Below are 12,452 nucleotides of genomic sequence, written 5' to 3' on the forward strand. Positions count from 1 at the left end.
ACACACACACACACACACACACACACACACACACACACCCCTCTCCTCATCTATCCTCTTACTTATCTATTTTGTGTATGGCAGAGGCGTGTGAGTTCTCCAGCACACATGTAGAGGGCAGAAGACAACTTGTGGGAATCTGGGAATCTGTTCTCTCCTCCCATGGGTCCTGGGACTCACAATTGTCAGACTTGATGACAGGCAGGCGCCTTTACTCACTGACTCCTTCGTTTGCCCTTTTTGATTGTTCTCCTAACATCACGGCCTTTACTCTGGTTCCTTGGTTGGGAAATGGTAGTTTCTCAATATCAGCACCACTGCTGTTGGGCCTGGATAATTCTTTTTTTCCCCCTTGGATATTTTATTTATTTACATTTCAACTGTTATCCCCTTTCCAGACTTCCCCTCTGGAAATCCCCATCCCATCCCTCCTCCCCCTGCTTCTATGAGGGTGCTCCCTGCCCAACCCACTCCCACCTCCCCGCCCTGGCACTCCCCTACACTGGGGCATCCAGCCTTCAAAGGACCAAGGACCTCAGGCCTGGATCATTCTTTGCGGCGGGGATTGTCCGTATATTAACAGAATCCCTGGCTTCTACACATTAAGGCCAGCAGCAACATTTCATTTCATGCCCAGCTAGGACAATCTAAAATGTCTCCAGATGTTGTGAAATATCCCCACCCCACCCCCGGGGAAAATATCACCATAAACTAAAAGTGAATGCCGGAGTCAGCTCTGCCCTCCTCTGTCCTGTCTGAGCGTTCTTGGCCTCCTGTTGAGCTTACACAGCATCAAGGCAGCCATCCTAGCAGGCCACCATACAGGTCAGTGCCTCTCTCTCCCACCACACCCTCTACACATTTACAGCATTGCTCACAGACTGTGATAAAGTAACTCTTAATGCCTCGCTGCCCGAGCTCTTTGTCAACAGGAACCATGTCTTCTCTTGACGACTTTGTCCCCAGGGGCCTGGTTAAGTATTTCCTAACTGAACCAATGAGCCAGGCATTCTGTGCGGACAGCAGAATTTTAAGGTTAAAGACGTCACCTCTGAGCCCAGGTTGCTGAGTACAGAACGGGAAGTTAAGTTTTATCTCCTGTGCAAGCTAGATCAACTGACTATAGAGGCCACGAAGAAGCTGCTGTGCACATAAAAATACGTGTTTCTTCTGAAGTACCAGATACAAGAAGCCGCATTCCAGGGCCAAATAAGTAATGGACCAAAACACGGGAGTTTCCTATCGAGTGGGAGTTCATCCCCACCACGGCATAAGGGTCCCGAGGCTAGTAAGCTTTGCAGAAGCGACCGGCATTCTGTAACTGCCGCTCCACCTCTTCCAAGGACTAGGACAGAAACTTTCTCATCTCTCCAAGCCCAGGGAACAGACTCAGCATGATCACTGACATAGCTCACTACAGTTCATGATGCTGGTAGATGCCAGCCGTGCCTCACACCTGAGAAATGCAGAGGGCTGTCAGCTAACTGTCCCCAGCTGTGGCCTGGCATCAGCTCACACTCCCTAGCTGGAGCCGAAGATGGGTATGCCATGTACCGGAAGTGGATCACACACACTGACAGATCGCAGGACCCACCCCACCCCCACAGAGGTGGAGGCGAAGATGAGAAGCTTCAGAGGCTATGGAAATGAAAGTGACATTCGGTCTCGCGGGGGGGGGATGACTAAGCGACAGCTCCAAGCATGCTGGTAAGGAGTGGTCTCAATACCCTTTGAAGGTATTCAGTAGAGAGCAAACTTTGACACCTCAGTGGACTCTGGTCACCTCGGTGGGCACCTCGGATGAGGTTACAGAAGAAGGGCTTTCTGCCCTTGTTTCTTGCTGCTTTCTGCATGCTCACGGGGGAAAACAGAGATACACTGAGCTAGGAAAGGGAAGGGCCCACAAACCCATCTCCTCTCCTGAATTTTGGGTTTGCTGTGTGTTGCAGGCCTAGCGTGGGGAGGCACAAAGCATCAGCTTGGGCTCTGGAATCTGTTCCTCTCTGAGACTGGCCACTCTAATGCTGAAGTAACACCATAGTTTGTAATCTGAAGCGACTGCAGAAGTGTGTAGCCAGGCTGGCCTCGAACTCACAAAGATCGGCCTAGTCTAGCTCCCCATAGCTGGAATCAAACGTGAATACCACCATGCCCAGACCAACAGGGACACTTCTGTTACCAAGGAGCACCATACATCTTGGGCTCAACTGGCAGCCTACTGTTCATAGGGACAAGCACAGTTAATGGCCCGCCCTCCATGCGCCTCATGTAGGAACTTCACTGCTAGGCGGTACAAATGTCTGGATGTTTTCAGGCACCGTTCTATGACTCAACTGGTAACAGTGCCCAGGGAGAACTGCTTAGACCTCAAGAAAGTCTTCCCTCCACTTGTGGGACACTGGTGGAACACCAGGCTGCTGCGTTCTTTCTCCTGACACTATATCTGGACTCAGGTGGAAAGAACACATCATGATAAATATGTATGTCTGCCACAGGCGGGGAGTGGGACATATGTAAAGAAGTAGTCTTGGGGCTGGAGAGATGGGTCAGTGACTGCTCTTCCTGAGGCCCTGAGTTCAATTCCCAGCAACCACATGGTGGCTCACAACCATCTGTAATGGGATCTGATGCCCTCTTCTGGTGTGTCTGAAAACAGCTACAGTGTACTCATAAATAAATATATATATATATATATATATGTATGTATGTATATAGTCTTGTTAATTCTTGAATTTAAGACTAAGGAGTCGTGAGAAGGGGCAGGCAGGGCGAGGATCCACTGAAGAAAGAGAGAACATCTAGACACAAATTGTTAGCTAAAGGCTGGGGGGCGGCGGGGGGGATCGGGTTAAGTTTTGCTTTCACAACATACTAAAATTCATTAATAAAGAAATTAGACTGGGCTGGAAAGATGGCTCAGCAGTTAAGAGCACTGACTGCTCTTCCAGAGGTCCTGAGTTCAAATCCTAGCAACCATGTGGTGGCTCACAACCATCTATAGTGGGATCTGATGCCCTCTTCTGGTGTGTCTGAAGACAGCTACAGTGTACTCGTCATATATATGTATTAATATATACATGTTTTAAATATATATTAATATATATATAAAATCTTTAAAAAGAGAGAGAGATTAGACCTCAAAATCTGCCCAAACACAACTAGGAAATTGCTAGATTTATATGCTGGAAGCCTTATGAAGTACCCCAGAGCTGTATTTAGCAAAGTCCCAGGATAATATGCCCAGATAAGAATATAAATTTCACAGATACATTCCATGAAAACAGCCATGACCACATCTACAAGATAAAGGGCAAACAGTTATTATCCCAGGCATAATGTGAAGGCCAAAGAAAGGAAATGGGTTTGAACAGTATCTTGCACATCTGCTGCTCTGGCCAGTTCTTTGATAACAATCTGGTAACAACTATTCTCCCGGGCAGCCCTCACAGATCAGGGCAGCCCTCACAGATCGGGTGGTTCAGCTGTGACTTCCAGGCCCGCCTACCCACAAGGCTCTGCAGAGGATTGGCTGGTACACAAAGGTATGACAGGGGCACTCGCCCCCCAGGGCAAGGCAGGCAGGCAGGCAGCTCCAAGTGTGGTCTACCCTCCTGAGAAAGTCTCTGCAGTTACTACCTGGCAGAAGAGGAAACTGGAGGTCACACCCATTTGGGGTAGGCTGCCCAAGGGAGGTGAAGGACAGGACCAGGTATCCCCACACCATTCAAGCACCTTGCTCCAACCCTGCCAGAGCTTTACCCAGTCCAGTTACGCCAGCTATTAAGTTCCCTTTTTTTCTTAAACCGGGTCTGAGCTGGGTGGGATCCGTCACTTGCAACCCTATGTTACGGACAATGGCAGTGGTCATTTCCAGTAACGAGTGATTCAACATGCAAAGCAGAACAGACTTTTCTACTTTACCTCAGCTCAGCTACTCCAAATGCATTCTTTCCTCATCTCTGTCTACCCGCCTGCTCCTTTATGAAGCCCCCCTATAAGCTAGTGCCTCCTGCGAAGGTCGCTAAGGTCCCTCCAAGATGCTTCAACCAGTGATTTCCTTCCCTTAAACTAAGCTGGCATTGCATACCTACCTATCCACATACTGAACTCCCTTTTCCCTTCCACTGTTAGGCAGTTCTCATGTCTGCAGTGACCTCATCTCCCCTAGCCTGAGCTAAGTCCTGACAGTACCGTCTGCCACACTGTGTGCATCCTAACAGCATGCAGGTCTCGGGGTTCTGGGAAAATCTCTGTAGGACAAAAATGAATTTCAGAAGATCAAAACGAACAAGATACAGTAACATTAATTATGTTTAAAAAATACAAAGTGAGCCGGGCGGTGGTGGCCCACGCCTTTGATCCCAGCACTTGGGAGGCAGAGGCAGGCGGATTTCTGAGTTCGAGGCCAGCCTGGTCTACAAAGTGAGTTCCAGGACAGCCAGTGCTACACAGAGAAACCCTGTCTCGAAAAACTGAAAAAAAATAAAAATAAAAAAATAAAGTAGGGCTGGTGAGATGGCTCAGTGGGTAAGAGCACCCGACTGCTCTTCCAAAGGTCCAGAGTTCAAATCCCAGCAACCCCATGGTGGCTCATAACCATCCGTAACAAGATCTGATGCCCTCTTCTGGAGTGTCTGAAGACAGCTACAGTGTACTTACATATAATAAATAAATAAAAATCTTTTTAAAAAAAATAAATAAAATAAAGTAACCACACATTCTATCGGAATAGAAAGCTTATCTTCATCTACACTGAAGTTAAAAGGTCGCTAGTTAAAAATCACCCTAACTCTTCCTCCACCCACCGCACTAGGAATCTACCTGGCACGTTCAGGTTAATAAGCAATTTCCATTTACCAAGAGTGAAGCAGTGACTGAGAAAAGTCCCTGCTTTGTTAATTAACTAAAGTCTGACATCTGATAGTAGCGTCCCCCAAAACAGATTTATATTTTTTAAAAGAAATGTTCTAAGTAATCTTTAGCATTTTCTCCATAGCACAAATTCCATTAATATTATACTTCATATATCTTTTTATTTTTGTTTTACCGGTGCTCACACGTGTGCGTGTGCATGTGTGCATGTACATGTGTGTGTAAGCCAGAAGATCTCCTTTATATGAGTTCCAGCTCCCAACCACAGTAAAGTGTCCAATAATGTACTTTTTTTTTTTAAATTTTAAAGCAGGAGGGAGGGGCCTTGAATATGTTAGCTGGTAATTTCACAACCATTTTGTTGTTGTTTTTGTTGATTTCTGTAAGCCTGGGTCTCACTTGCATGGCCCTGGCTGGCCAGCAATTAATTGTACATGTAGTCCAGGCTGAGATCCACCTGCCTCTGTCTCCCAAGAGCTGGTATTAAGGGCATATACCACCATGCCTAGCAAAACAATTCCTTTTTAATAAAACCTAACAGAGAGGTAGCCACCAACGCACAGGGTCACCTGGGAAGTAACTCAGTTTGGGCGCTGTACAGGCCAGAGAATGGAATGTCCCCTCGGATGGAATCTCTGCTTCACTGTTTATGGAATCTCTGCTTCAATTTTTTTTTTTTTTTTTTTTTTTGCCTCACACCAAGAACACACAAAAACAGTTAAATCAGGAGAGTAATCAAATACAAACATGGTAACACATTTCTTTCCTGAAATTTGGCCAGGTAAGAAACCAGTCAGTAGGGTAATTCTAGCTGGATCCTGTTTTCAATCCTTCTTTATTGTTGAGAAAGAGTACTTCATTAATCCAGCATCAAGATCATGAACAGGCGAGCGGAAGGGAGGGGAGGGAAGGGGGAAGGGGGAATTCTCAGACCAGGGATGGCCTTTAACCTCGCCTACTGGCTTTCTTAAGTGAGTTAATTTTGTTTCCACATGCAGTTTCCATAAGAAAGTGATGTTCCATACAAGAGAAGGCACACATAGACAAATTCTCATGTCCCAGTAATCTACGACCCTCTTCTCACAAACCTAAAGTCAAAAGGGCTCCAAACACGGCTTTTGTGCTTGTTGTTCCTCACTTGGCTGGCTACCTGACCTGCCTTGAACTTGTTTGGTGGTAAAACATGAGGTAACTGGCAGGAGGCTATTTATAGTCAGTATTTTTCTCATGGAGCAGAAATACCCATGTACCTCACTATAGAAAGTGCAGGGACTTAATGTTAAGAGAATGCAGTAGTTGTAGAAGTTTCTGGAAAGGGTGTATGAACTTGTATATAAATGAGGATAGGCCTGAAATACATTTTCCTCTCTAACGGATATATTTTTTTTAAGATTTATTTATTTATTATATGTAAGTACACTGTAGCTGTCTTCAGACACTCCAGAAGACGGCGCCAGATCTCGTTACAGATGGTTGTGAGCCACCATGTGGTTGCTGGGATTTGAACTCAGGACCTTTGGAAGAGCAGACGGGTGCTCTTACCTGCTGAGCGATCTCACCAGCCCCTCTAACGGATATTTTAAAGGCACGTAATAGCAAGTATAATAATGCAGACCAAATACTAATGTTAAAGCCAGAAGTTTCATTTTCCCTTGAGTCAGTGTCCCACTGTGTAAGCCCGTCTCCCGAGTGCTAATATTACAGACATATTATACCATACAAAGCAGAATCAAACATTTATGAATTAGTCCGTAAAGGATTCTTCGGGACACCGTTTAGTGCTCCATATAAGAAATCTAGGCTCCCAGACCCACGTGACTTTCAATAAGCGAGTTCTTCCCTGCTGCCTTCACCCCAAGGCTCAACTATGAGCAGTCAGTTCAGAGGAAGCTGGGGACAAAGTGTGGTGCCTATGAGCGTCCTGGAGAGCAGGCTGACCTCCAGGCTCCCTCACCTGTTCTGGGGTTCAAAGCTCTATAACCTCTCCCCCTGAACTTCTCCCGTTCCCAGCTTCCCTTCTTACACAACCCTGGCATTTCAGCCGCAGGCTCTCCCCCTGCTCTCTCTGGGTGCTTCCTCTCCCCTCCCCACATGCCTCCCCTCCCATTGCACCCTCCTCTCCTCTCTTCTCTGTCTTGTCTATCTCTCAACTCCCCCACCGTATGGGCAGGTTCAGTCTGCTGGCCATGTTCGGTCTACTTTTGCTCTCCCTGCTCTGGGCTCTTCCAGAGGCCTCTGGCTGTACTCTCCCTCCCCTCACACCCACCACAAAAACCTTCTTTCTGGGGAGATATGGAAGTGGGACATTTGAAATGTAGACAAATAAAATAATTACTATTAAAAAAAAAAAAAAGCCACAGGGTGTGGTGGCGCACGCCTTTAGTCCTGGCACCTGGGAGGCAGAGGCAGACGAATTTCTGAGTTCAAGGTCAGTCTGGTCTACAGAGTGAGTTCCAGGACAGCCAGGGCTATGCAGAGAAACCCTGTCTCAAAAAACCAAAAAAAAAAAAAAAAAAAACCAAAAAACAAAAAAATCTTAAAAACCCTTCTTTTCAACCATATCTTGGAGTTATCCTGTGTCCTTACTTCATTCAGACCCATCTCTCCATTTCGAGGGCTCACCTTAGATTGCCACCTTAGGGTTCAATTGTATTCCTATTTTATCAGAATTCCCAGGGGATTTCTAGCACGTATTCGGCTTGACTTGTAAGGGAAAACGAATTACTTAGTAGATCCAGCTCTTGATTGCATTTTTCCTCAAAATCTGGACAAGTGTTCAAACAGCTTATCAAAAAGCAACCACCTAGGGCTGGGGAGACAGATTAACTAGTACAGTGCTGACCTCCTAACATGCAGAGCCCGGGGTTAGATGTCCAGGGCTGGGCAAAGTGGTCTTAAACTTTAATAGTTCAATAACAAAATTACAATTCTATATTTTATAACTATAATCCTAGCATTAGGGAGGTTGAAGCAGAAGGGTCAGGAAGAATTTCAAGGTCATCCTCAAGTACACATAGAGTTGGAGGCTAGCCTGAGGTACTAGTAACCTTGTCTCAAACTCACACAGACACAGACACAGATACACAGACACACACACAGACACACACAGACAGGTACACACACACACACACACACACACACACACACACGCGCGCGCGCGCGCGCGGAGGGGGATAGTGGCTGGAGAGATGGCTCAATGGGGTTAAGAGCATTTATTGCTCTTCTGATAGACTGGAGTTTGGATCCCAGCTCCCATACTGAGAATCCAGCTCAGTAACTCCAGCTCCAGGAAACCTTCAGACACACACACACATACACACACACACATACACACACACACACACACAAATAAAAATCTTCAAATCCCCACTTTACCTCTTACACTAAGAGGAGGAAAATAATGAGCTCACTATTAGCAATGATCTTCTCAACCATTATGTGCATCACAACTAGTTAACAGCCAGGTGCTACCTACCTACATAATCAAAGTCCCAGTTCAAGGAAAAATTTCAAAGTGAACCGGGACACTAAACAATTGATGGTGATAACGTCAACTATTATGGCCTAACGACAGGGTTTGTTATGTGCTATCAATCTGAGGAAGTGCTTCCTACATTTAATTTCCACTAATAAGATAAGAAGACAGTCAGGCCTTTATTTTGAAGAAGAGGCCCAGCACTCGGGAGGCAGAGGCAGGCGGATTTCTGAGTTCGAGGCCAGCCTGGTCTACCAAGTGAGTTCCAGGACAGTCAGAGCTATACAGAGAAAAAAAAAAAAAAAAAAAAAAAAAAAAAAAGAAGAGGAAGCTGAGAGGGCTCAGATTGCCTCCCAGATGTGATAAACAAAGCCAGGGCTGCAGGAGAAACTGTCAGGAGCTCAGGGTGTAGGGCACTGGTGTGGCGGCAGGGGGATGACCTTGAGGATGAAGGAATCTGCTGCCAACCCAAATTTGATTCCTGGGAACCGCAAGGTACAGAGAAAGAACCAAATGACACATGTGCACCCACATGCGTGCACATAACATACATATATGGAAGAAAAGCCTTTAAAAAAGGGGTGGGAGATTATTGGGGGCTGGAGAGATGGCTCAGTGGTTAGGGCTGGAGAGCTGGCTCAGTGGTTAGGAACACAAGCTGCTCTTCCAAAGGTCCTGGGTTAGGACCCATGTGGCTGCTCACAACTGTCTGTAGCTCCAGTCCCAGGGGATCTGACATCCTTACATACACACAGGCAAAACACGGATCCGAATGTTATATATAAGAGGTGTTAATATGACGTTGGCATCAAAGCCAAGTTGTCGTAAGCTTGAAGCATATATCTGCTGTGAATTAGCCATGTTAATTTATGCAAACACTTCAGCTGCATAACCAGTGAGGTGGGTAAAATAATACCGTCCATACCAGAGTACTCGGTGAAGACTAAATTAGTGTGTGAAGCAGTTAGAGAACACCTAGTAAGGACTATGCTTGCTATTATCGTGGTTAGCATTAACTGGAGCCATTAGTCACATCCAGATTAGCTCTCCCTAGCCCTTCCCCCATCACAGGCCAGCTGCCCCCACCTCTCCTGCTACCTGGTGACACTCTTAACTCTTATTTCTCTCATTTAAGCTAAACTTTACCATCTGTGCCCATGAGCCAGGGCTCCTGGCATACACCTTGAGTCCCAGCATTCTGGAGGCAGAGGCAGGTGGATCTGAGTGCAAGGCCAGAGCCTGGTCTACATAGGGAGTTCCAGTCCAGCCTGGGCTACGTGCTAAGACCCTGTCTCAAACTCTTCAAGGCTGTAACAAATGCATTTTACGCCGTGGTCAGTAAACAGCTCACTTAAAATGAACCAGGTTAGAACCATAAACCAGCAACCCTAGCACGCAGAAGGGCTGCCAGAGGATGACTGTGAACTTCAGGCTATCCTGGGCAACTTAGTAAGGCTCTTTCTCAGAAACGAAAGCCATCCAAAAGCAGTCAGACACTAACTACGCGAAAACAAATCAAGTTACAACACATGAAACATAGACGGACCAGGAGGCGGTGGGAAACTAAAACACTCCACACTTGGAAGTGGGCGCAGTTCTCACTCTCACCTGTAAAATTACTTTTTTTCTAGTTCCTACAACCACTAAAAACACACTTATAAACTGTATCGTTCAGCCAGTCACTAAACAGATGCTTATTAGTATGCACACACTGGCAGTGCCTGGCACTGGGCTCGGGCTAGGGTTACAGCATTTAAAGTGACACCAGCTTCTCCACTGTGCTTCCAGTCCAGTGTAGGTGCCAAGTGCACACAGGTGTATTGTGCCATTTTATATGAGCATTCTGTTCATTATAAAGCCCTTTAAACCTCTTACTAAAATATAAGCAAATGAATAAAACAGGGAGACCATTTCAAACTCTTTGAAAGCACACGTTTTCTTCCTGTCTCCAGGGACAGCGTTCTGTTGAATGGCACACTTGTGCCCATTCATTTCTGACCCTTTGCACACTTAAGATGGTGAAGACGGTATCAGACTACCCAAGAATCAAATAACTGAAATTTAAACTGAAGAGTAATTGCAGTCCCCAAAACGTTCAAGGTATGCCTCCAAAGGAGCATAAAAGTCATTTAACCTGGAGTTTCACACTTCCCAAACCGGTTGTCTGTGCCCTTGGAAGAGTTTACTGGCTAGCCAAACGGCTTTACTGCACATCAATTAAGCGCAGTTCTCAGTCCAAGAAGGACCAGCGACTTGATCTAAAAAGTATTAGCATAGCCCATGACGCAAGGGTGGGTCTGTGCTAGCTCTCAAGAGGTCTGGGGCTGGAGTCCAAGATCAGCAGGCAGTCATAGTCACCTGACAAGGGCCCTACTCCGAGATAAGCACTTGGTGCTTCCCATCAGCGTGTGCATTCTCACTAGTAAGGCCTCCAACCCCCTGGCATGTAGCTGTACAAAACAGTCGAGCAATTATGAAAAAGGAAAAAAGTTAATAAAAAAAAAATCCCCCTTTCACTCTGCAAAATTCACATGCAAAACCGAGCGTGCCTCTAAGACAAAGTCTGCGATCCAGAAGAAACAGAAGATAAGGTGTTTTGTCAACGGTGAAGAATTAATAGGGTGGCACCGCAGGACTGGATCCGAAGGAGGGATCCACGGAATGAAGGATCACTACAGAAAAATACAAACCCTGGGAGAGTTTCACCAACGCAAGGCCTTAGAGCCAAAATCAAATGGCCAGAGGACTCTTGGGGACACCCTGCAGAAGGAAGGGGACCCATGCGCACGCTGAAGCATGCGAGGCCCGGACGTCCAGTCCAGCTGCTGCAGGCGAGTCGGGGAGAGGATGAGCGCTCAGCGCCTGGGACTGGTGGGCCGTGTGCTGGTCCCCAGGCTGCAGGGAGGATAGGGAAGCAGAAGGGAGATTCGGGGTGCCGGCACCGCGGGGCTCGGTCAGGGAGAGCTGCGCACGCGGCTCCGGGGCTCGGGCTCCGCTACTCACCTCTCCGAACTGGAAAGCGGAGACGATGGTGACAACGACGCCCACGAAGCAGACGTAGAGCCCATACCTGTGGGATAGGCAGGTATAGGTCTGTCTCTGCAGGAGCTTAAGCAGCATCACCCCAGCCCCGCCACCCCACGCCGGGAGGAGCCCGCGCCGTGCCACCGCCTCAGCGAGCCGCCATTCAGGGGCCCCCGGCCGCGCCGCCGCGCTTGGCTCACAGCCCCCGGCTGCCGCACATTGTCGCTCCGGCGACCGACGGCCCGCTGGGCTCCACGCCGCCGCCGCTTCCGGGAGCCCGGAGCCCACGCCCTCGGCGCGGCGGAGGCGGACCCAGGGCCCGCAAGGCGCCCGGCGCCACCCGGGGTTGGCCTCGGAGAGGCGGCGGCGGGTCGCCAGCGCCACCTGGAGGGCGGAGGGGCAAGGGCAGGCGCACGCCCTCCCATCTGCGCGTGCGCCGTGGGCCCTGCCCTCTGGGCCCTCTGCCCTCTGCACGGAGGGACCCACCCAACCATCGGGTAAGCAACTCGGCTGTCCCCTCAGTATGCCAATGGACAATCCTGCTGAACTAAACAAAAAAACAAACAAAACAGCTCCTGCCTCAAGTTTATCTTCGAAAGAAAACTTGAAAGATCGTGTGCAGGGAATGCATATTCTGCTTGCCCCAAATGACATAATCTACTCTAGACGTTCTTACGCGAGGTTTAATTAGTTTTGGAAAAACAAAAGTCACTAATCAGGCATTTACCAAATATATTTTTGAGGCCACAGGTAGGCTGATTGTGGCAAAGCAGTGAAAACTAACGGGTTTAGATACTATCTGAAGCCTTAGCTTTTGATGAGTGATCTGCTTGTATGTTTATGTATGCAAGGGAACTCGTGTGTGTGTGTGTGTGTGTGTGTGTGTGTGTGTGTGTGTGTGTGTGTGTGTGGTGAGGGTCAGTCGTTTCTGTCCTTCCATGCTGTGGGTTCAGGGAACTAAACTCAGGTAGTCAGGCTTGAATCACCTTAACCTGCTGAGCCATTTCAGGGACCCTTTCAAATACAACTGGATAGTATAGCTATTGAGTTGGCATTGTTAATTATAAAAATAGAAGATAAA

At 47.6% G+C, this 12,452-nt stretch overlaps 1 protein-coding gene across 1 annotated transcript in view; it reads right to left on the minus strand.

Moving 5' to 3' along the window:
- Gnptab (N-acetylglucosamine-1-phosphate transferase subunits alpha and beta) overlaps positions 1 to 11,690 on the minus strand; it is a 71,227-nt gene extending 59,537 nt beyond the window's left edge. Inside the window, exon 1 of the mRNA XM_021204748.2 lies at positions 11,351 to 11,690. Within this exon, the coding sequence (XP_021060407.1) occupies positions 11,351 to 11,467 (117 nt within the window). The 5' untranslated portion in view covers positions 11,468 to 11,690. The remainder of the gene's footprint in view (positions 1 to 11,350) is intronic.
- Between the last annotated feature and the right edge of the window lie 762 nt (positions 11,691 to 12,452).

Source organism: Mus pahari, chromosome 9 (genome assembly GCF_900095145.1).
Source record: "Mus pahari chromosome 9, PAHARI_EIJ_v1.1, whole genome shotgun sequence".
In the NCBI taxonomy this organism is placed as follows: domain Eukaryota; kingdom Metazoa; phylum Chordata; class Mammalia; order Rodentia; family Muridae; genus Mus; species Mus pahari.